Below are 25,401 nucleotides of genomic sequence, written 5' to 3' on the forward strand. Positions count from 1 at the left end.
GACCAATTGGAATCGACTTGCCTTTTATGAATTTAAACAAAAGCTTGGAGGCTAACTGTTCCCTGGTGCATGCTCTATGGCAACACATTGACCAGAGTTCACGTGCCAGCCAATCAGCACACTTTTTTCTCATGTATATATTGTTGTTCCCTTTGAAGTTTGATATGCTTGCATCTGTCCTGATGAGTACAAAGTGGTTATACTTTAAACTGTTTAGTTAATTCCAAGCTAGAGTAGAGTTGGGAATCTAGAGCTAGTCAGCATTTCTACCTGGATACAAGGCCCATGTCATTCCTGTGGCCATAGGGATAGGATTTAGGAAGAAAATGTCTATAGAAATCCATTGTGATACCAGTTGGCAGGTTTCTGAAGATTTCTCAGAACCCCACTGATGGTCAGCCTGCAAGACTCAGAGCAGAGAGAGGCAGACAATCTCTTCAATTTGAGAGCAGGCTCCCACTCACATCTGTGATGAACAATAGAGACTAAGTTCTTTTTTAAAAAAAAATCATTGTATGGGATGTGGGCATTTTTGGCTAGGCCAGCATTTATTGCCCATCCCTAATTGTTCTTGAGAAGATGGTGGTGATCTGCCTCCTTGAACCATTGCAATCCCTGTGGTGTAGGTACATTCATAGTTCTGTTAGGGAAGGAGTTCCAGGATTTTAACCCAGCGCCAGTGAAGGAATGGTACTATATTTCCAAGTCAGGTTGGTGAGTGGCTTGGAGGGGAACTTGCAGGTGGTGGTGTTCCCATGTATCTGCTGACCTTGTCCTTCTAGATGGTAGTGGTCCTGGGTGCTGCCGAAGAAGCCTTTGAATTTCTGCAGTGCATCTTGTAGATGGTACACACTGCTGCCACTGTTCATTGGTGGTGGAGGGAGTGAATGTTTGTGAATGAGGTGCCAATCAAGTGGGCTGCTTTGTCTTGGATGGTGTCAAGCTTCTTGAGTGTTTAGGGACTGCACTCATCAGGCAAGTGGAGAGTATTCCATCACGCTCCTGACTTGTACCTTCTAGGTGGTGGGCAGGCTCTGGGGAGTCAGGAGGTGAGTTACTTGCTGCAGCATTCCTAGCCTCTGGCCTGCTCTTGTAGCCACAGTATTTATATGGCTAGTCCTGTTCAGTTTCTGGTTAATGATAAGCCCCCAGAATGTTGATTGTGGGGGATTCAGCAATGGTAATGCCATTGAATGTCAAGGAGCAATGGTTAGATTTGCTTTTGTTGGAGATGGTCATTGCCTGGCACTTGTGTGCACAAATGTTACTTGCCACATGTCAACCCAAACCTGGATATTGTCCAGATCTTGCTGTATTTGGACATGGACTTCTTCAGTACCTGAGGAGTCATGAATGGTGCTGAATATTGTGCAATCATCGGTGAACATCCCCACTTCGGACCTTATGATGGAAGGAAGGTCATTGATGAAGCAGCTGAAGTTGGTTGGGCCAAGAACACTACCTTGAACTCCTGCAGTGATGTCCTGGTACTGAGATGATTGACTTCCAACAACCACAACTATCTTCCTTTTGTGCTAGGTATGACTCCAACCGGTGGAGAGTTTTTCCCCTGATTCCCATTGACTTCAGTTTTGCTAGGGCTCCTTGATGCTACACTCGGTCAAATGCTGCCTTGATGTCAAGAGCAGTCCCTCTAGCCTCACCTTTGGAGTTCAGTTCTTTTGCCCATGTTTGAACTAAGGATGTAATGAGATCAGAAGCTGAGTGACCTTGGTGGAATCCAAACTGAGCATCAGTGAGCAGAATATTGGTAAGCAAGTGCTTCTTGATGGCACTGTTGATGACCCCTTCCATTACGTTACAGCTGATGGAGAGTAGACTGATGGGACGGTAATTGGCCTGGTTGGTTTTGTGTACAGGACATAGCTAGGCAGTTTTCCACATTGTGGATAGATGCCAGTGTTGTAGCTGTACTGGAACAGCTTGGCTACGGGAGAGGCACGTTCTGGAGCACAAGTCTTTGGTTCAATTGCCAGAATATTGTCAGTGCCCATAGTCTTTGCAGTATCCAGTGCCTTCAGCCATTTCTTGATATCATGTGGAGTGAATTGAATTGGCTGAAGACTGGCATATGATGCTGGAACCCTCTGGAGGAGGCTGAGATGGATCATCCACTTGTCGCTTCAGGCTGAAGGTTGTAGCAAATGCTTCAGCCTTACCTTTTGTACTGATGTGCTGCTTTCCCCCATCATTTGAGGGTGGGGATATTTGTGGAGCTGCCTCCTCCAGTGAGTTGTTTAATTATCCATCACCATTCACGACTGGGTGTGGCAGGACTGCAGAGCTTAGATCTGATCCATTGGAATCGCTTAGCTCTGTCTTATCACTTGCTGCTTATGCTGTTTGGCACACCAGTGTGTTTCTTCACCAGGTTGACTCCTCATTTTTTTAGCTATGCCTGGTGCTGCTCCTGGTATGCTCTCTTGCATTCTTCATTGAACCAGGGTTGATCACCTCGTTTGGTCGTAGTGGTAGAGTAGGGGATATGCTGGGCCATGAGATTACAGATTGTGGTCGAGTACAGCTATGCTGCTGCTGATGGCCCACAGTGCCTCATGGATGCCTAGTCTTGAGTTGCTCGATCTGTTCGAAACCTATTCCATTTTGCACGGTGGTAGTGCCACACAACACGATGGAGGGTATCCTCAGTGTGAAGATGGGACTTTGTCTCCACTACGACTGTGTGGCAGTCACTCCTACTGATGATGTCATGGACAGGTGCATCTGCGGCAGGCAGGTTGATGATGAGGTCAAGTATGCTTTTCCATCTTGTTGGTTCCTTCACCACCTGGTGCAGACCCAGTCTAGCAGTTAATATCCTTTAAAACTTGGCTAACTTGGTCTGCGGTGGTGCTACTGTGCTAGTCTTGATGATGGACATTGAAGTCCCCCACCCAGAGTATATCTATGCCCTTGCCACCCTCAGTGCTTCCAAGTGGTGATCAACATGGAGCACTGATTCATCAGCTGAAGGGGGACAGTATGTAGTAATCAGCAGGAGGTTTTTTTGCCCATGTTTGACCTGAAGCCAGAAGACTTCATGGGGTCTGGAGTCAATGTTGAGGACTCCCAGAGTAACTTCTTCCCAACTGTATACCACTGTGTCACCACCTCTGCTGGACACCACCTCCAGAACATACCCAGGGATGGTGATGATGGTATCTGGGACATGATCTTTTAAGGTCTAATTCTGAGAGTATGACTTGTGTCAGGCTGTTGCTTGACTAGTCTGTGAGACACCTCTCCCAATTTTGGCACAAGCCCCCAGATTACTCCTGAGGGTTCCCTGGGTTTCACTGATTTTTTTTTTTCACTGTACATTTTTTGTTAAAAATTCTGTAATTTGCTGTAACATTCTTGAGTGTCATCTGTCATTATTTTTCCTCAGGCTTCACTTAGTATTTTGACAATTGAGAGGTAAATTGGGTCCAAATGCCCATACCAATTTTTCTTTCAATACTTCTCCTTTGCATTACTCCCCTGCCTCCACCACACAAAATTATAACACATGGCAAAATGCACCTTGTTTAAAATTCACTTTAAAATTTGTATCCTCTGAGAGGTTTGACCAATTTTTTTGTAATGGAAGGGAAATGTGTATTGCAAATTATATTAACTGTTTGTAGTCTGCTGCTTGTCATAATTCAGACTGTTTATGCATAATTCAAGAAACATTTTCTGATGGCACATAAAAGTGTCGAACAAAACCAGGCAAAAGCTGACTAAATATTTTCTATGAGACAAGCTTATTTAAAAAAAATTTGATTAAATGTTGGACATAGTATGCAACCCTATTTCATATATAGTTGGTAAGCAAAATACTTAGGAATTGGAAAGTTCTACCATGAACTATTGCTGATTAATCTAACTAAGTAAACTATTAGTGACCTCAGTTCAAGAGTTTAGTCAACAGTCTAAAGGACAATATGACGAAAAGCAATGTTAATTGCAGTAGAGTTCTTAAATTGGAGCACTTAATGCATATTATTCTCTTAGATACATCAAGCAGTGGCAAATTGTAAAAAAAAAAAAATTGGAACAATGAAGTATATTAAGAGGATAGAAATATAACCCCGTTCCTTTTCTTTTAGGAGGTTATACAGTTACCACTGGACTTCGTAAGACAACTAGCATTGAAGATCCAACCGGAAAGGCCAGGTATGATGGAAAAGCAATAACTTTTTTATGTTTTGCAGTGGATCTTCAATGGAGTTGAAAACCTGTTCCTTTCAACGTCATTAGCCTGGGTTTGGGTTGAAGCAAGATTAATGAAAATTTTCAAGTCTGAATGTTGCCCAGGTCGTGCTATATGTGGACACAAACTGATTCAATGTCCAAGGAGTTGCAAATTGTCGTCAACACTGTACAATCATCAATAAACACCCCCACTTCTGACCTTATGATGGAACGAAGGTTACGGATGAAGCAACCGAAGATGGTTGGGCTTAGGACACCATCCTGAGGAACTGCTGCAGCAGTGCCCTGGGGCTCGTAATACTGGCGCAAATGTTCAAAGGCATCAGCATCCTAGGGGCTATCTTTGACTGTAAACTGAACTGGATCAGCCATGTAAATATGGTAGCCAGGAGAGGAGGTCAGAGGCTGGGAATTCGGTGGCAAGTAACTTGCCTCCCAACTCCTAAAGTCTTGCCACCATTTAGGAGGCACAAGTCAGGAGTGTGATGGAATACTCTCCATTGCCTGGATGAGTGCAGCTCCAAAATGCAAAAAGCACGACACCATCCAGGACACAGTAGCCCACTTGATTGGCACCCCATTCATTTAAACATTCACCTACTCCACCACCTATGCACAGTGGCAGCAGTGTGTACTATCAACAAGATGCATTGCAGCAACCCACCAAGGCTCCTTCGACAGCACCTTCCAAATCTGTGGCCTCTACCATCTGGAAGGACAAGGGCAGCACATGCATGTTTCCCTCCAAATCTCTCTCCATCCTGACTTGAAACTATCAAGTTCCTTCACTGTCACTGAGCCAAAAACTTGGAACTCCCTTCCTAATGGCACTGTGGGTGTTCCTACAACACATGGACTGCAACAGTTCAAAAAAGTGGCTCACCACCACCATCTTGAGTGAAAGTAGTGATGGGCAATAAATGATGGCCTTGTCAGTAACGCTGATATCCCAGGATTGAATAAATGGAAAAAAAAGTTGAGGGAAACTTGAGATATAATTGGATGACCTGTTAAAAGTGCTTGTTCATCTTGGGAATATCTGCCAAATTACAGACATCCATATAATGAGTTATGCATCTCCTACCCTTTGTCACATCTTGGAATGTTTCACCATTTTGTTGCAGAAGTTTCTGGGTACAATTTACATTACTTTTTTGCACTTGCATTAAATTGTATTCACATGTTTTGAATCCAATTCCGAATTGCCCTGGGGTATGGTGGGAAGAAGCTGTATGTTAAAACTAAGCTGTATGTTGAAACTGACCAGTCGTTAGAATGTTGGCTGCCTTTGGAGCCGACAGTGGAATATCAGGACCCGTTATGTCAAGTGTTTTGAAACAGCCAGCATTTGATTCTGCCGAAGGGTCATGAAGACTTGAAACGTTAACTGATTTCTTCTCCACCGATGCTGCCAGACCTGCTGAGTTTTTCCAGGTAATTCTGTTTTTGTTTTGGATTTCCAGCATCCGCAGTAGCTTTTAGCTTTTTGTTTTTAGCATTTGATTTTAAGGTTCTCCACACAAAGGAATGGGTGTGGACTCAGCTGCTAGCTGATTTGACTGGTAATTTGACCCTGTCCTAGTAATTATCAGGTTGCTGTTTAACAAGAGGACAAAGGGGATAGGGAAGCACACGTTTGAGACTAGCGGCTGCCATGAGGCAGCAAGATATATAATGGCTGATATTTGATTTCAAAAGAAAAGTGATTTTCTTATTATTTTAGCCCACAAGAGGTGGTGAATATGGAATGTGTGCTGAGCCTTACTCAAATATTTCTCTGGTCACTTTACAATTCCAAAATAGTTTAAGTGCATTCAGCCTTGTCTCAAAGCATGAATCGCTTTGCCTTTCGGAGCACTGAATAATCACACATGGAAGAATTACAGCATCCATCTTGGAGAACAAAGGAGTTTCATTCTTATGCACCTGGGTTATGCTGTTTATATAAATCCGGATGGTGGGCAGTGCAAATGAACTCCTGATAATAAAGGATGCATTAAAACTAATGTTACTGAATGAGATTTATTGGGGAAGAAGTGAAATTTATGCCCTGATTGTGATCTCAAGTACTCCAGGTTCTTTCATTCCTTAACATACACACCCATGTTGCTGCTGGGCATACTTCAGCTACAACTAACAGCAGCTCCATTGTGATTTTTACATTTGTTAAGCTGTGCCCAGAAAGCAGTTGCCCAATAAAACATCACTGCAAGATTAGCTAATTTACAGGAACACTAGGATGGATGAAGGATGTGTACTTGGGTGTCACACTGCACTCAACTTTTAAAGCACTTTTCCTGGTCGCAGTAGAAGACTGGTAGTAGATGGGGGCAAACCTGTACAGGAGAAGAGACTCTCAGTTTCAAGTTCTTGTTTTCTCTTGAAGGTGGACCAACAGAATAGACTTAAAAGATGCTGGAATCTATAATTAAGGACAGGGTGTTTGAGCACTTGGAGAAACTTGAGCTGATTAGAGAACCTTTTTATAAAGTCATGTCTGATCGATCTAACTGAATTCTTTGAGGAAACAGCTAAAGTAGTAGACAATGGGATGGTGTATGTATGTAGTTTATATGGACTTCTAAAATGCATTTGGTAAGGTTCCATATGAGAGATGGTTAGTTAAAATTAAAACTGAAGGCAAGTTATCAACTTGGCTTTGTGGCTGTAATGTTCAAGGCTTTGTCCTTTATTGTTAATTATGCAAGTACTTGCAGACCTGCTGCTAGGCCCTACAGATGATACTGCCTTTATTCATGCTCGCTGTCCCTTGCATTGTTGATGACTACTTCCTGCCAGCAAAAGCTTGCTTGTGTTGCTCCATTACAGTAGTGAAGAATTTCCAGTGATGGGTCTGTAAAATAAGCCTTTGTATTCAGTCTGTCCCCTGTCAAGTTATAAGTTACAGTGCGTTGAAGCCAGAAGAACAAACTGCTCAACGCACAGTAGCAGCAGTGTGTACCATCTACAAGATGCACTGCAGGAATTCACCAAGGCTCCTTGGACTGCACCTTCCAAACCCATGACCACTACCATCTAGAAGGACAAGGGCAGCAGATAGATGGGAACACCACCACCTGGAAGCTCCCCTCCAAGTCACTCACTATCCTGACTTGGAAATATATCGCCGCTCTTTCACAGTCGCTGGGTCAAAATCCTGGAACTCCCTTCCTAACGGCACTGTGGATGTACGTACTCTACATGGACTGCGGTGGTTCAAGAAAGCAGCTCACCGCCACCACCTCAAGGGCAATTAGGGATGGGTAATAAATGCTGGCCCAGCCAGCGAAGCCCACGTCCTGTGAATGAATTTTAAAAAATGACCAATGACTGCTGCTCCTTGGATGAGGAAGGGCAGGAAAGCTTTCACTGATTTTATAAAAAGAAAAGTGGCAAAGCACCAAGGTGGTAACAGTCGAAGGGGCCCCCAGCTGAGAAATATTGGAGGCAGTGAAGGACCCAGGGAACACCAACTGCAGGATGCTCAGAGCAGCAATACGACCAGCACTCCCCAGTTCCTGGCAACCAGGTGCAGCAGTGTCCTTGATGTGGAACAGAATGGAATAATAGCACAACCCGAAGCTGAGCCAAAGCTTCCTAGGTGCATGATCCCTTTTACGTCACCCAGACGAAGCAGCACTCAGGGTAGAGCAGGACTGGGTACTCAGCCCTGTGAGACTGTGAAAGTTTGCAAGCATCATGGGCATGCAGGAGCAAACCCAGGATCTTGAAATTGAATAGAGTTGGAAGTTTTTAGGTTACGAGTACAAAAGGATTTACAAATTGCCTCTAGCAGCGTGTGAAGCATTGAAGCTACTTCGCCACCTTGGATTACCTGGCCAACTTCAAAGCTGACCTGTTCCTGCAAGAGTATGATGGACAGGCTGGTGGTCCCATGGGCCATCAATTTGGTCAGGAGGAATCCTATTGCTGTTCCTCCACCTGGGTATTTTTCTGCAGGGAGGAAACTTCACCATCACCCAAATTAAGCAGGTGGTGGGCGGTGGCCTCTTCATAGCAGATGGAATGTATACAAACGCTCCCTGTGATTGATTTAACGTATACACCCCAGCTCTAAAGAGCGAGCGGCAGGCTGCCCTTCAGCTCACACTGCTGCTGGTGATATCCAGGCTGGCTTTTCTGGGCAATGACTCCAGCTGGATGATATGGTAGGGATGACAGCAAACTGGATGCCACGTCCAGATTCCTGCTGGACACAGTAAAAGATGCCAAGCTGCAAATCTTCAGCAATCTGTCAGACAGTGTAGATACACCTGGTCATGGCCAGAGAGGTCTGTCCATTCCAGGATAGACTTCCTCTGTGTCCTGGTCATTAATATGGTGGGAGGCGGTGGCATAGTGGTATTGCCACTGGACTGGTAACCCAAAGACCCAGGGTAATGCTCTGGGGACCTGGGTTCGAACGGCAGATGGTAGAATTTGAATTCAATAAATATCTGGAATTAAAAGTCTGATTACCATGAAACCATTGTCGATTGTCATAAAAACCCATCTGATTCACTAATATCCTTTAGGGGAGGAAATCTGCTGTCCTCACCTGGTCTGGCCTACATGTGACTCCAGACCCATTGCAATGTGGTTGACTCCTAAATGCTCCCTCACCAATGGCAATTAGGGATGGGCAATAAATGCTGGCCTAGCCAATGATGCCCATATCCCAAGAATGAATTAAAAAAAATTAATTAAATAATTCATGGTCAGATCTACCGATGTCAAACCGGTATTCTTCTCTGATCACAGCCTCCTGCTGGCCAGCTGTCACTTACAGGAAGACCAGAAGGTCGACGGGGACATGGAAATTTAATGTGAAACTGTTGACCCCAGAAAACATTGAGGAGTTCAAAAGAGATTACAAAGGTTGGAGAACCTTGAGGCCCCAGCGCACTGGTGGGAAGCAATGAAGGTGAATATCAAGAAGTTCTTCTTCCTCAAAGGTGTTAAGAATGTGGGATAGAGAAATGTCTCAACTCCAGAAAAACATGCAAAATCTGTCCCTGCTGCTTTCAATGGGGGTCGATGTCAAGGAGTATCTCTTTGCCTCCAAGGTCATTTTCCGGTCTGGAGTCCACTCCACGGAGCAGGATGAGACATGCTCGTATTTCTTCTTCGACAAGGTATGCAGCTCTGTGATCAGCAGCATGAAGGAAGAAAATGGCTCAGTAACATAATTGCAGTGTGACATAGTGAGGATCAGCAAGCCCTTTTATGCCAGATTGAATGACGTGCAACACACAGACAGCATGTCTTTCCTGACCTCCTATCACGGAGGTCTTAGATGGCGGCGAGCAGGAGAGTCTAGACAAACTGCTAAATCTGGATGAGCTGACAAAGGTTGCCAGTCCTTCATGACCATTAAAACGCCTGGAAGTGATGGCTTATCCACTGAATTACACTTGGCTCTGTGTGATTGGGTCGGCTCAACCTGCTGGAAGTGTAGGAGGGTTTGCTCTGGCTGGCAGCATGTCCGAATCCCTGAGGAATGGCATCATCACCCACCTCTACAAGCTGAAGCGTAGAAAGGGAGGTAATTTATAAATTGGCAGTCCATTTCACTGAATGTGGATCAAAAAGTTCTGTCTGAAGTCAGGGAAGTGTCCTAGGCCCAACCACCTTCAGCTGCTCATCAGTGACCTTCCTTCCACCTGAAGGTCAAAAGTGGGGATGTTCACTGATGAATGGTGCTGAATATTGCACAATTATGACTGCTTAGACACTGAAGCAGTTCATGACCAACTGGAACAAAACCTGGGCAATATCCAGGCTTGAGCAGAGAAATGGCAAGTATAACATTTGTGCCAGGCAATGACCATCTCCAACTAAGAGAATCGAATCATTGCCCCTTTACATTCAATGGTGTTACCATTGCTGAGCCCTCCACCATCAACATCCTGGGGGTTACCATTGACCAGAAACTGAATTGGACTAACCATATAAATACTGTGGCTACAAGAGAATGTCAGAAGCTCTCAATCCTATGGCAATTAACTCAGCATCTGGCTCCCCAAAGCCTGTCCACCATCTGCAAGGCACAAGTCAGGAGAGTGATGGAATACTCCCCATTTGCCTGGATGAGTGCAACTCCAACAACACTTAGGAAGCTTGACACCATGCAGGACAAAGCAGCCCGCTTGATTGACACCCCTTCCACAAACATTCACTCCCTCCACCACCAATGCACAGTTGCAGCAGTGTACTAATCTGCAAGATGCACTGCAGGAACTTCTTTGGCAGCACCTTACAAACCCATGGCTGCTACCATGGACAAGGACAGCAGACACTTGGGAATACCACAACCTGGAAATTCCCCTCCAAGCCAGTCTCCATCCTGACTTGGAAATATATCACCTTTCCTTCATGGTTGCTTAATCAAAATCCTGCAGTTCCCTCCCTAACAGCACTATAGGTGTACCTACACCACATGGACTGCAGCGGTTCAGGAAGGCAACTCATCACCACCTTCTCAAGGGCAATTAGGGATGGGCGATAAATGCTGACCTGACCAGTGATGCCACATCCCATGAATGAATTTTTAAAAAAAGTGAAGTCTCCTCTGGAGCCGACCCACCCTGATCAGACCTGCGCTGTGCCCAGCATGATAGTCTTGTGCTACTCAGGGATATAATCGCCTAAGTGCGGCATGGGGGCTGGACATCTGCCTCATCAGCCTCGACCAGGAGAACTTCTTTGACAGAATATCGCATGATGGATGTGCTCTCCAAAATGGGGTTTAGGGAGGGAATCTGCAATTGGATCCAACTGCACTGCGCACACATCAGTAATGGCTGTCTGGCAGGAGGCAGAGAGTGGGGAAAAGGGGGTCCTTCTCAGGCTGGTGGCCGGTGACTAGTGGAGTTCTGGAGGGGTCAGTGTTGGGACCACAACTTTTCACTTTATACATCAATGATCTAGATGAAGGAACTGAGGGCATCCTGGCTGAGTTTGCAGATGATGCAAAGATAGGCGGAGGGACAGGTAGTATTGAGGAGGCGGGGAGGCTGCAGAAGGATTTGGACAGGTTAGGAGAATGGGCAAAGAAGTGGCAGATGGAATACAACGTAGGGAAGTGTGAGGTCATGCACTTTGGTGGGAAGAATAGAGGCATAGACTATTTTCTAAATGGGGAGAGAATTCAGAAACCTGGAGTGCAAAGGGACTTGGGAGTCCTGGTCCAGGATTCTCTTAAGGTTAACTTGCAGGTTGAGTCGGTAGTTAGGAAGGCAAATGCAATGTTGGCATTTATTTCGAGAGGACTAGAATATAAAAGCAGGGATGTGCTGCTGAGGCTTTATAAGGCTCTGGTCAGACCACATTTAGAATATTGTGAGCAATTTTGGGCCCTGTACTTCAGGAAGGATGTTCTGGCCCTGGAGAGGGTCCAGAGGAGGTTCATGAGAACAATCCGAGGAATGAAAGGCTTAACATATGAGGAACGTTTGAGGACTCTGGGCCTATACTCAATGGAGTTTAGAAGGATGAGGGGGGACCTGATTGAAACTTATAGAATACTGAAAGGCCTGGATAGAGTGGACGTGGGGAAGATGTTTCCATTAGTTGGAGAGACTAGGACCCGAGGGCACAGCCTCAGAGTAAAGGGAAGACCTTTTAGAACAGAGATGAGGAGAAACTTCTTTAGCCAGAGAGTGGTGAATCTATGGAATTCATTGCCACAGGAGGCTGTGGAGGCTAGGTCATTGAGTGTATTTAAGACCGAGATAGATAGGTTCTTGATTGGTAAGGGGATCAAAGGTTACGGGGAGAAGGCGGGAGAATGGGGTTGAAAAACTTATCAGTCATGATTGAATGGTGGAGCAGACTCGATGGGCCGAATGGCCTAATTTCTGCTCCTATGCCTTATGGTATATGGTCTTATGCCGTTTCAACCAGTGGGTGGGAATCGTAAAGCTTTCCAGTCAAATCTGGCAGGACTACCCTTTTCTGTTCTGTCTTGTTCATGTACTCAGTAAAATTTCTATGCAACACATCAGGAGGGATTTGGGCATAACAGGTGATGATCCCAGGCATCGGAAGTGTGCATATCAAGGCTTCCCTGTACATTGATGACATCGCTGTCTTCTGCTCTGATCTGCTGATGGATGCAGGCTGATGACCATCTGTGGCCAGTTTGAACTGGCCTCTGGAGCCAAGGCAATTCGTTGTAAGAGTGAGGACACGTACTTTGGACCGACTGATCCTTTGTTTCCTTCACCGTCAGACCAGACTACCTGATGGTGATGCCAATATGGTTTGGGGAGGAGCATATAGCCAAGGTGAGGCAGAAACTGGACATGTGGTAGAGATGTCCCCCTCCATTCCAGTAAGAACCTGGTCATCAGGTGTGAGGTGCTCTGTGTTGCTGTATGATGCAGATCTGGCCCACACCCTGAACCTGTGCCGCAGCGGACACTCGAGTCATCTTTTACGCACTCTGGAGGTCAAAGGTGGATTGTGTCTGCAGGGAGGGACACAATGTACAAAGCTCTAGAGACGGGGGCAAAATGTACCCAATGTCACCCTCGTCCTGATGGTTACGTTTATGTGTGGCTGTATCATGCTGTGTAAACCCTTAACACAGTGACACTTGGTCTGTGTGTACTGAGGTGCTACCTGTCCCAGGTGTTGCCAAAGATGGGTCTGGCTACCTTGCCACAAAACACTCCAACCAGTTGGACTGTGCCGTATCACCGTCCCTCATGGGAATGTTTATATAGGGAAAACATTTTTGACCACAAGTCCATCACAATGGTCCTCATGAACGTCCTTGAGATCCGGCCGGAAAAGGGAATGGTGGATCCTGTCAGGTGGTTCCCTGAGCAGACTGTCAGTCATTTGGCAGAAAGCCTCATCGCCAGAACACTCAAATGAGCACCAATATTTAGCTTGGCTGGTGGTGAGAAGAGCACTCTCCAGATTCTTCGTGTGTGCCCAAAGTCTGCGCCACTGCACGTTGCCCTTGAAGTGGCAGTTGTGGAGAAGAGACCGTCGCACACCACCTTCTGGAATGTGCCTTTGTAAAGAAGGTCTGGAAAGAGATGCAGTGATTTTTGTCAAGGTTTATCCCAAGCTTCTGCTCTATGGGTTGTTCCCAGGGATGCATACTGAGACAAATATCAACTTCTGCTGGAGGATCATCAGCCTGGTGAAAGACGCTCTTTGGTCTGCCCAAAATTTGTTGGTCTTCCACTGCAGTTGTCCACGACTGTTGCAGATTGACAGTTTCCAAGGTCCAAGACTACATGCTGAGGGATGCACTAAATCTGGGACAGCTACTTCAAAGGCGCAGTGTGGAAAGACCATCATCTAAGCCCTTCTCAGCCTTAGTGCACCAAGGTGCCAGTAATATTGTAGAGTCCCTGCAACTGTATGCTTGCCATTGAATGTATATAATAAATGTTACATGTATTGCAATTGTATTGAAGCACCTTAGCGTGCAACATGCTCTTGTGGAGAAGAGTTGAATATTATTGCACTTTCCGTAATGACAATTTGAATTGTTTTGGATGTACTTTTAGATATTTTATGAATGAAGTATATCCTTGGTGGGGGGGGAAAAAATCATTGTTATCTAGTGACTGGTGTTAAGGTTGCAACACCAACAAAGTATTTGAATGTAATATATTGTAATTCATTTATTAATTTTGAATTTGACAGCACCCAACTTGTTCCAAAGCTAAAATTGTAACTTAATTCTACTTTGCAATCAGAAATACATCTCTTGTTTTACTTTACAGGATCACGTTGCAATAAAGTGATGGATGCCTTTAGTGGGTATGCTTTATGCCTTCCAGATCTCACCAAATTCCAAACCTGCCATCAAATTGCAAAACGACCACCCCTTTGTATAGAAATCAAGGTAATTGGATGAACACTGAATAATTTTCACCTTTCTTTAAATAGATGATCTTGGTTAATGTTGAAGAATCATTTGTTATTGCTTTGAGATTGGTAATTTTCTCTATTCCTGCTAGGAGAACACATTATCAGGGACCTCTATTATTAAACATCCTATTTCTGTAACTTATCCTGTATGTGTAGTATATTTTAATAAAAATGTTTTTTTTATTCAAGCAAAGTATGGTTCCTAGTCATTTATATGTGAACTACGCTCAGGATATTTAGCACAGATGAATGTCAATTGTAATACTGTAGTAACTATTTTATATGAAGTGTGTAGACAAAGTCTTTTTTTTTGGCTTAACTACTTTTATGAAGTTTCCTTTGCGCCTTATGCAGTCCCACACCAATTAGTGGAATCTTAACTGTCCTTTGTGGAGTGGCATTCACAGCTTGGCTAACAGCATTGTCTCAGCACTTCCATCATATGGATGCATTGAGTCAAGAAAACCCACTGCAACTTCTCAGGGCAACTAGTGATGAGCAACAAACTGGCCTTGCCCGCATTCTAAGAACTATTGATTTAAAAGAAAAACTTAGCACTTAGTTACAATTGGTGACAGGTTTGTCAAATTCCTTTGAAGTATTCATGTATATATCTGTGACAGTTGCCTTTTGTGATGCACTTGAACAAAATTTCACAATGGAATTTTTAAAAATAGGAAATCACTTACAATTTTGTTAAATGGTTGATTTTCATGTTGACTATTGCCAGTGGGGTAATCTACCTTCTCTTTATTTATAGCCTAAATGTGGATTTATCCCCTTCTCAAGTCACATTGCCAAGGACATTAAGCGGCATGTGTGTCGCTATTGCATGCACCAACATCTGAAGGTACTTTTTATCAGCTATAAATTTTCATTACTTTTCCATAAATTACTCGACATCTTCAAAATTATAAAGGAAGACTTCCGTTTATGTAGAGCTTTTTTTGACCACCAAATGTCTTAATATTTTACAGGCAGTTGAAGTGCTTTTAATGTACAGTCGCTGTTGTAATGTAGGACAATAACCAATATGTGCACAGTAAGCTCCCTCAAACAGCAGTGTGATGATGACCAGCTATTGTTTTTTTTGTGTGATGCTGATTGAGGAATAAACAATAGCCAGGATACTAGGGATAACTCCCCTGCTCTTCTTAGAGATAGTGCTATTGGTCCTTTTTTACACCCGATTGAGCAGGCGAGGGCCTTTGTTTAATGTCTTATTTGAAAGGTGGTACCTCCAACAGTGTGGTAATGCAGTAACAGTGTGTCATCCTTATCTGTGAGCAGCACTGTATTCCATTTTTTTTTTTGTGTGTGTATATTAGCCATTTGCAGAGTGGCTATATGTAGCATGTTTTGGTGGGTTTTAGTTTTATGTTTGTAAATTATTTTTCATTCAGCTATCCTGGTTCATAACAAAAACTAATTTCTGTAGACAAATACCTGCTTCCTGCAAACTGGAGTGTGCCTACACTTGTCCAATAGTTAGATAAAAATACAAAATGCTAGGTATACACAGCAAGTTAGTCAGCATTCATAAAGGGAAAAAAATGCAATTTTGGAGGTGTACCCTTTGTCAGAAGCTTAGATGATCATACTCTTAAGTGCAGAGGTTGAATAGAAGCACTTGATATTGAGTAAGCTGAAATAATGACATGATTTGCTTTGACTTCAGACAGTGAAAATTATTTTATCTAATCATGATTTAGGTCTGTAAACCACAGAGCAAATTTATTAGCATGATTTAGGTAAGAAACCAACATTGTCAATAAACAGTGTTTTTCTGCGTTTCAGCAGGCATAGTAAAGTCTCTAATTAGGTGGCAACATTTACTGGACTCGACACAGTCCCTGAACATATGGAATTGAAGCAAGTCAACCTAAATTATACTTACAAAATTCTTTAAAGATAGAGTTGAACAAAACAAATTTTAAAAATATTTCTCAAACTGAAATAAAGCTGACATTGAAATCTTTTGTGTTCGAATTGAAAAGCTTGCCCTGTAGTAAAAAAGATAAACAGGATATTTACATTTCGTGTCTATAGAAGACACTACTTTTTTTTTTCTGTATGGGATAACTCTATATCAAGCAAGGTGTACCACTTCTTTCTGTAAGTGAATCTGGTTTTAGAAGATAGTAAGGTTATTACAGATGAGAGGGGCCGTTTGGCCCATTTTTAACCTTTTTCATTTAGATTAACCCTAATCTCTCCTCAATCTGTCCCCCTGCAACCCCACCAATTTGCAGCATCCTGTTGGTTCTTCAAAAGCATCATTTTGTCATGTGTTTTATCTGCAACTTTTCAGTTTTTTAAATAAGGGTTCCCTTTGTGGTAAAACTTGAACTTTTTTGAAGGTGCAAATTATTTTCTGGTTTAAATTTCACATTAAAGATACACAATCATTTATGAAACCAATTCTGCATGCACTCCTAGTTGATTTTGAGATTTTTGGTCTAACTAATGTGTTTCTTTATAATAGGTGGCCAATGGAAAATGGAAGAGGATTAGCAAATATTGCCCTCTTGATCTTTTCTCAGGGTAAGGTACAAGTTCTGAATAAGATGTGCTATAAACCTGGACGTGATGATCTGATTCCTTTTTGGAAAAATACTGAATTAAACTGGAAAAATTGATAGCTCTATGAATATATCTTTGTTACTGAGATATTAGTGATCAGCATTGTTGTAAATCACAGCTTTTTAATGTTTTTAGAAGCTTTCCTGGGACCTCTACCTGAGCACTGAATGTTATGTACCTCAACAATGTAAAAAGGCTGAGTTACTTTTCTGTCATCAATTATACGGCAAGCGATGTAGATGAGTGCCAGATCCTAGTAGCCATGATCTAATTGTATGACAGAACAGGGTTGAGGTGTTGTATGGCCTATTCCTCTTCCTATAGTTGAGGTGAAGAGCAAATAAGCTTTACTGTCCTGTTCAAGTGCAATGTACAATTCATTCCAACTTTTAGAAACATTTTAAAGTTGGGTTGTTAAGCACAGTTTCTCTATCGATGACCATTCAAATCAACTGATTAGATGGAGAGAAGAGAAATTTTCATGCTTTCATGGTAGAGGTGTTTTGTTCCACCAGGGTAACCATGATAGCTAGCACATCAATCAGGCAACCTTTGTGCTGTGAAACCTAAATACTGTTGACAAGTTAGTCTTCATAGTGTGAAAATAGTTCAAGCTGGTTGTCCAAATTCTTCAGCAAACAAACTGGAACAAATATTAAATTTCATTTTATAAACTGCAATCAAATGTGGGTTTAAATCAAGAATGTTGGCCTAGATCTTCCAGCCAGGATTGATGCTGCCCACGCAGATTTCTGCAACTTGACCCTTTTGTGATTATTTTTCAGCCAGGCCTTCCGATCCTGGCTGAAGCATCGATGGGTCAATGCAGACATCCATGGGGAAGACTGTCGGGTGCAAGAAAAGATGCACAAAGACAGGACATGCCCCTTTTCACGACAGTAATTGTCGTTTTCTTTCAGTAAATGGGTGGGTGGTCAGGTTGGGGGTGGTTCCTTTATTTGTTCATGTGATGTGGGTGTCGCTGGCAAGGCCAGCATTTGTTGCCAATACCTAATTGCCCTTGAACTGAGTGGCTTGCCACACCATTGCAGAGGGCAGTTAAGAGTCAACCACATTGCTGTTGATCTGGAGTCACATATAGGCCAGACTGGATAAGGATGGCAGATTTCTTTCCCTTAAGGGCATTAGTGAGCCAGATGGGTTTTTATGACAACCTATAGTGGCTTCATGGTCGCCGTTACTGAGACTAGCTTTTCAATTCCAGATTATTACCTGAATTCACCAGCTGCCTTGTCCCGAGAGCATTAGCCTGGGCTTCTGGATTACTAGTCCAGTGCCATTACCACTATGCCACTATCTGCTCTTAGTTGGGTGTGGTGCTCTGTTCATGCTGGCCAGCTATGCTGGCTAATCACTGAGTTATACCAGGTATTAACCAGCATAACATTTCCTGGATAAGTATCTAGGTAAGTCCCGCGTATCGGGCCCAAGTGTCTGACGCTGAACTCACTGTCGGAGAAATTGGTGGAGAGTCCTGAGCAGTGTAAATCAGCCCATCAGAAGTTTAGATTTCCCAGGCAATTTCAGCGCGTGTGTGTGTCAATACTTCTGCAGGGTCCTGACATGCATCTCTCAACTTTGTGGCCAATTTCCAACAACCTGGACACTTTGGGCTGTTGTCTCAAGTGTATGAAACTTTTGAGATTTTATTGTTTTGCTTCAATGAAATAGTTTAATGGACTAGTTCAACACTGCTGTCAGATGGACCAACTTTCAACGTGCTGTCACTCCTAGTTTCTATACTACTATCTGTGAATAAATCTAGTGGATAGTTTCATTCAAGAAGGTGCTTAGCATAGCTGATACTAATCCTTTTCTGAAGTGACAGTGTAAATAGATCCCACTTCTGTAATCCTGACGCAATAAATGGATTTATTTCCTATGTGACTGTGACAAAGGTAAACTTTCTCTTCTCGACCTGTCTGCAGCATTTGACACAGTTAACCATACCATTCTGCTCCACACCAGTCGTTCAGTTGTGTGGAACTACTTGTGTTTCCATTCTTATCTATCTAATTGTAGCCAGAGAATTACCTGCAATGGCTTCACTTCTTACTCCTGCACCATTACCTCTGGCTTCTCCGATGGGTCTTTCCTTGGCCTATTCTTATATCTCATTTACAGGCTGCTCCTTGGCAACATCATCCAATGTGTTAGTTTTCACATGTACGCTGATGACAGCCAGCTCTATCTCACCACCACCCCGCTTGACCTCTCCATTGTTGCTAAATTAGCAGACTGTTTATCTGGCATCCAGTACTTGATGAGCAGAAATTTCTTTCAATTAAACATTGCAAAGACTAAAGCCATTGTTTTCCGTCCCCACTCCAAACTCTGCTCCCTAATTGCCAAATCCATCTTTCTTCCTAGCAACAGCTTGAGACTGAACCAGTCTGTTTGCAACCTTGATGTCGCATTTGATCCAGAGACGAGCTTCTTACATGTTTGTGCCATCACTAAGACCACCTATTTCTATGTCCGCAACATCCCTTGACTTGCTTATGTCTTAGCACTCTGCTGAAACCCTCATCTGTGCCTTTGCTGCCTCTGGGTCAGACTATTCCAGCGCACTCCTGGCTGGTCTTCTACCTTCTACTGTCCTTAAATTTGAGGTCATCCAAAGCTCTGCTACCTGTGACTTAACTCGCAAGTCCTGTTCCTCTATCCACCCCTGTGCTCACTGACTTGTATTGGCTTCAGGGCAAGCAGTGTTTTGATTTTAAAAGTTCTCATCCTTGTTTTCAGATCTCTCTGCGGCTGTGTCCCTAACTCTAATCCCCTCCAAGCCTACCACCCTCCAAGATATCTCTGCTGCTCTAATTCTAGCCTCTTGTGCATTCCCAATTATAATTGCTGCACCATTGGTGGCCATGCCTTCAGTTGCCTAAGCCTCAAGCTTTGGAATTCCCTTCCTACACTGTCTCTGTAACTCGCATTCCTCCTTAAAGTTACTCCTTAGAACCTGACCTAATGAATCCTTAAGTGGCTTGTTACCATATTTTGTTTTATAATGCTCCTGTTAAGCGCCTTGGGATGTTCCGTTATGTTAAAGGTGCTATATAAATAAGTTGGGCATCCTGTCGAGACCACTTTGCTTTCAAGGTGTCCTTTGGTTTGTTGGGAGTGCAGGCTTGCCTCAGGAAAGCAATGTTGTGTTGGACACGAGCAATACTTAAAGTGCGATAGTTCAGTTTCTAATGTGCCTGTGTTTTACAGGAATAAACAACGAATGCACATTGCCTTGAAAAGTTTGCTACAGGAGCCCCAGAACAACTTAAAAATCTTTAAGGTAATTACAGTCACTGTGCTTAGCTTAACAGCATGGAAATGTTTTAAGTTATATAGTTTAATGGAGCAGAATGTACAGTTACCGACAAACTAGTGCCACCTGCTGTTCATTAAATTTGCTGTTGCCCATTTATGTTCTGTGAGCTTTTGGCATAGCAGTTATTTCCAATGGACGTTGAAATGGCACAAGTGCAACTGTACCTTATTAACAATTCTTCAATCTTATTAACAAATAGTGTAGAGTCTGAACCAGAAAGTGTCAATGTCAAACCAGGCAAAGAAAGCAAAATATAGAGGAGGAAAGAAGGATGGGATTAAGAGACAAAAAAGGTTATTTTTAAAACAGTAATTAAAACCTTGAAGGATTGAGACTCCATGCTTGTAGGTTAATTTTTACTGCCTGAGGTTGTTTGGCATAATTATGATGACTTATGTTGTCAAAAATCGTACTTAGACTGAAATGGACCAAGCTATTTCTACTTAAAAGGTTTCCCTTTCATTTATTCAATTCCTTGTCATTCACCTCATAGAATATTTTAATACGAGAAGCACACTTAATATTTCCTTCATTGAACCTATTATCTCCAAACACTGCTTTTCTTTATCAATGGCTGAAGAGACAACCTTAATATGATTATTAAATTTCTTAAATCGACAGGAGCTGCCTTTGTTCTTTAGGGATGGGGAAATTAAGTAATTGTGTTATCAAAGTAGAAGCTCTTTAGTATGTATTACACCATCTACTGCCCTTTGACTGAGTAACCGCTTGTAGTTAAGGGATCTTCCCCCACTGTTTAAGCTGTTGCATAAGATGTTCATTTGGTTGCCGTTTCTTGCATTGCACAAACTACAGCTTTGATCATCATGGTTAGTCTGTAAAAGAATTGTGTGTGTAAGTTTGGTTGCTTAAGTGAATATAGGGGCACTTGTTTGTAGAACTTTTTAAACAATATCTCCCCTCTTGGAGAAACTTGTTTTCAGTATTTTCTGGGTTCAAATTACATTGGTTATAATTTGAGGAACATGTTGCCTTGTCCTGACAAAATGCAAAAAATATAGAATTTTCCACATGCAGGAGGCAAAATTTAAAATGTCCCAAATGTACTATTCTTGAAATGGTTCCTGAACAGTCATTTGGTGGTACGGAATTTGAGTATTGCTGAAAAAAGACACATTTTTGTCTTAAGGTTTTCAGTGCCAGTGTGATGCTAGGTATGTAGGCCATATGTTCCAAAGACTGGCAGATCGTATCAAACAGTATGTCCTTTCTGCTGTTTGCAACGGGCAAGGTACAGACTGTACCCAACCAGCCTATGCTTGCAAAACTCTCAAAACCGTATGTCCAACGTTAGATGTGATCCTGTGATTGGTCAGCATTTGCTAAATAATCCTCAGTGCGCTAAGAATTTTATGCTGACAACCAATTTAAAATTCGCTCAGACTCGCAGTGTGGTGCATTTATGTACTGGAAATTCTGTATATTGATACTCAGGGCCTGGTTCTGTGCAAACGGACAGAACATGTACACGTTTGTGCCTGTTTCAGCTAAACAAAAGTGACAGCCATATGCTGGCTTATTCTTCAGGGCAATTCCTTGACCAATCAGTCAAGCTGCATGGTTTAAAATTGCAAACAATGCTGGGCAGTTAACTGTCAGTTACCATGAACTGGTGCATTCTCCGTGGCAATGCCTTTACCAATCAGCACTCTGTTCTCATACAGTGTAAATTTGTTGCTTCCCTTGGATTTGCATTCTTGTGAAGCGTCCTGATGAGTGCAAGATGAAAAGCTTTGACAAAAATGTTTTTTTTTCCAGCAATACTCAAATAGTTCATACTTGTTTAATATTATTTTGGTAGCTGTTGAATTATTAACCCCTGGAGATATTAATGTCTTACATAATTAATTTTTCTTTTTTCTTTTCCTTTTCTTTCCTCCCTTTGCCTCTACCACCCCACCCAACCGACCACACAACTGTCTTACATTACTTTAACACATGAAGAATGGAGAGTTAATATTTGGATGTAAAGATGACCAGGACTACTTAATGGATCTGAATGAACTTGCTAATCATTTGAAAGCTTACTTCTTTCCTGCTAATGGTGTGGTTAGTGGACTGCAATGCACAAGAACTGTTATCCGTGAACTTATTCATGTAATAACAATAGCTTTGGTGAGCAATGTAGACACTTGCAAGACAGGTGATATGAAGAGAACACTTGTCTCAGAGGAAAGGAGTCACTGTGAAGCAAGTCATTTTCGCAGGGAAGTTTTACGAAATGGTGAGTGTATTTTTGTTAGCCCCATATATGTGTGTATGTCTGCAGATGCATATTTCTTTCAGAAACCCAGTGTGATTTGTGATTTTCTTATGAAATTAGGTTGTTTCATCTGTATTCTTGGATACAAATATGAGTTAGCCCAGCCAGCCAGCAGGAGACTGAAGGAAAATAGCCCCTTAACTTTTTATCCACATATATATCCTCTTCCATTCTATAGGCAAGGGTGCCTCCTTTAGCTGTTGAATTTCTTAATTGCTAGCTAAAGAGATTATTGTATGTCTTGCCTTGTGAAAAGTTAGTCAAATATTTTCAATTTATAATCTTGATCAGGTTTGCCAACAATACCCGTATTTAGTTTTAAATTTGTTTGCATTGTTAGTGAGAGGTGTGTGTGTGTGTATGTGTGTTGGTCTTGAACCACCACACTGAATCTGGGACCATAATTATGTATTTTAAACTGTAATCCTGAATCCCTGTATCCTGCCACTCAATAACAAAGTTTAACTGAACAATAAACAAGATGGTAGTTGATTTTAGTAACCTCTTGCATGAATCTTTGGATGCACTTTGTGAAAACAGATTTGTGCAGCTACTAGTGTTGTAAAAGTTGCATTTTTAATAGGTTGAAAATAAAGTGCAGGTTTTTCCCCCGGTGCCAAAAGGATCATAATACATTGATAAAACTGGGCCTTTTCATAAAGATTTAGTGATGTCTGCTATTTCTGAAGAAATATAAAGCTGGTTAGTTGAATTAATTTTTCATTGTCACCATGGTAAAGCCGTAGGCCACTCCACTTGGTCTATTTTCTATATCTTAGGTAAACTAAGAGAGGTACCTGTGACTTTGTCTGCAGGACACCACCTATTTGGATTATTATTCTTGTTTTCACTAGCATGACTTCTTTCATTCTACTTCTATTTGTAATTTATGCATTAAATGTGAGTTTCAGCTTCATATTCTGAGATGGGATATTTTCAGTAGGAATATAGGAAATGTTCCTGTGTAAGTTAAATTGTGGGAAGAAAGCTTTTAGCCATTCATATGCTGTTAACTCATGTAAAAAGCTGTATGCTCTTGTATATCTCTTCACTTTACAACTGCGAAAAGCATTGAGTGGTGGAAGAAATACTGTCAAGAGCATGAATTGACAATTGAATCCTCTAGTTTTTTTCCTCAATTTTTGGCCAGTAAGTGCTTTTTAGCATTTTGCTGGGGTTCCTTGATGCCACAAAGGCACACCGTGCCCAGTCTACCCTGCAAAGTCCTCCTCACTAACGTGGAGAGTTGTCTCACAAACTTGTCAAGCAACAGCGTGACATAGGCATACTCAATAAATCATACCATACAGCTGATGTCCCAGATTCCTGCATCACCGTTTGTAGACACGTCCTGTCCCATCAGTAGGACAGACCCACCATATGTGGTGGCGGAGCAGCGGTATATGTTCAGAGGGGAGTGATCCAGGGAGCCCTCAACACTGACTCTGGATTCCAGTGAAACGTGGCAAGGAAACCTCCTGCTGATTACCACCTACCACCCTCCATAAGCCGATGAAACATATCACCTCCCTGTTGAACACCACTTGGAGGAAGCACCAAGGGTAACAAAGACATGGAATGTAATCTTCATGGGGGACTTCATATCTGTCACCAATTGTGCTACCGAGCCACTTTTGCTGACTGAGCAGGTCAAGTCCTGAGGAAATATCTGCTAGAGTGGGCCTGTGGGGAGCCCTGAGAAGCAACCGGTGGGGGGCGGAAAATGGTACTTGACTTCGACCTCGTCCTCTCAAATTTACCTGTCACAGATGCATCTGTCCATGACTATATTAGTAGGAGTAAACACTGCATAGTCCTTGTGGAGATGCATCCATTTCATACTGATGACACCCTCCATTGCGTTTTGTGGCAATGCCACCATGCTAAATGGAATATACTCAGAATTGACCTGGCATCTCAAAGCTAGACATCCATGAGGTGTTGTTGGCCTTCAGCAGCAGCAACTTGTGCCCTCATGCTGGCATTTCCTTCATACTATCTTTTACTATCAGGTTGACTAACCCTGGCTCAAAGAGGAGTGTAGGAGGGCATGCCAGCAGCAGCACCAGGCAGACCTTCTCTAGGGCAATTAGGGATGGGCAATAAATGCTGGCAAAGCCAGTGACACCCACATCTCGTAAATGAATAAAAAGAAACCTAAAAATGCAGTGCCATCCTGCTGAAGCCATAAACATATGTCTGCTAAACTTTGGAAGAAGCATGCTGTAGACAGAGCTAAGCAATCACACAACCAACAGACCAGATTAAAGCTCTGCAGTCCTGCCATATCCAGTTGAGTGGTAGTGGACAGTTAGCAAATAACGGAGAAGGAGGCCTCAAAAACATACTCATCTCCAATGATGCAGGAACCCAGCAGTTAGTGTAAAAGACAAGGATGAAGTGTTTGTAACTGCCTTCAGCCAGTAGTGCTGAGTGGATGGCCCACCTCTGCCTCCACCTGAAGTCCCCACCGCCACTGCCAGTTTTCAGCCATTCTAGTTACTTCACATGACATCAAGAAACAGTTGAAAGTACAGGATGCAGCAAAGGCTGTGGGCCCTGACAACATCCTGGCAATAGTACTGAAGATTCATGCTCCCTTAAAACTAGCTGCTCGTACCAAGTTGCTGCAATTATAGCTGCAACATCAGCATCTACCCAACAATGTGAACAATTTCTCAACTATGCCCTGTCCACAAAAAGCAAATCAAATCCAGCAATTAGCATCCCATAAGTCTATTCTTAATTATCAACAAAGTGATGGGAGGTGTCATCAGCAGTACTGTCAAGCAGCACTTAACTGAGCAACAAACTGCTCACCAGTGGCTGAAGTTACACCAGAGCCACTTGGCTCCAGATCGCATTACAGCCTTGGTTCAAACATGGTCATAAGAGCCGAATTCCAGAAGCGAGGTGAGAATGACCACCCTTGATATCAAGGCAGCATTGGATCCAGTGTGACTTCAATTTTGCTGGTGCTCTTTGTCAATGGGAATCTGGGAGGGAAGAGGGGTAGAGAGTACATTGGTTACAGTCATACCTAGCACAAAGGAAGATGGTTTGCGGGAGTCCA

At 42.8% G+C, this 25,401-nt stretch overlaps 1 protein-coding gene and 1 long non-coding RNA gene across 5 annotated transcripts in view; both read left to right on the forward strand.

Annotated features, from left to right (window-relative positions):
- The window catches only part of LOC144681619 (uncharacterized), a 324,557-nt gene that overhangs the window by 214,260 nt on the left and 84,896 nt on the right, over positions 1-25,401 (forward strand). The gene's annotated exons all lie outside the window — the stretch shown is intronic.
- The window catches only part of ippk (inositol 1,3,4,5,6-pentakisphosphate 2-kinase), a 74,946-nt gene that overhangs the window by 32,378 nt on the left and 17,167 nt on the right, over positions 1-25,401 (forward strand). For 2 of the 4 annotated variants that reach the window (XM_078543348.1, XM_078543350.1), the window contains 6 exons: positions 4,113-4,179; positions 13,968-14,089; positions 14,876-14,965; positions 16,601-16,659; positions 19,936-20,008; positions 22,010-22,289. In XM_078543348.1, the coding sequence (XP_078399474.1) occupies positions 4,113-4,179; positions 13,968-14,089; positions 14,876-14,965; positions 16,601-16,659; positions 19,936-20,008; positions 22,010-22,289 (691 nt within the window). The remainder of the gene's footprint in view (positions 1-4,112; positions 4,180-13,967; positions 14,090-14,875; positions 14,966-16,600; positions 16,660-19,935; positions 20,009-22,009; positions 22,290-25,401) is intronic. The other 2 variants (XM_078543351.1, XM_078543349.1) reach the window with 1 other exon arrangement.

This window comes from Cetorhinus maximus, chromosome 6 (assembly GCF_964194155.1).
Source record: "Cetorhinus maximus chromosome 6, sCetMax3.hap1.1, whole genome shotgun sequence".
NCBI classification, from domain to species: Eukaryota; Metazoa; Chordata; class Chondrichthyes; order Lamniformes; family Cetorhinidae; genus Cetorhinus; species Cetorhinus maximus.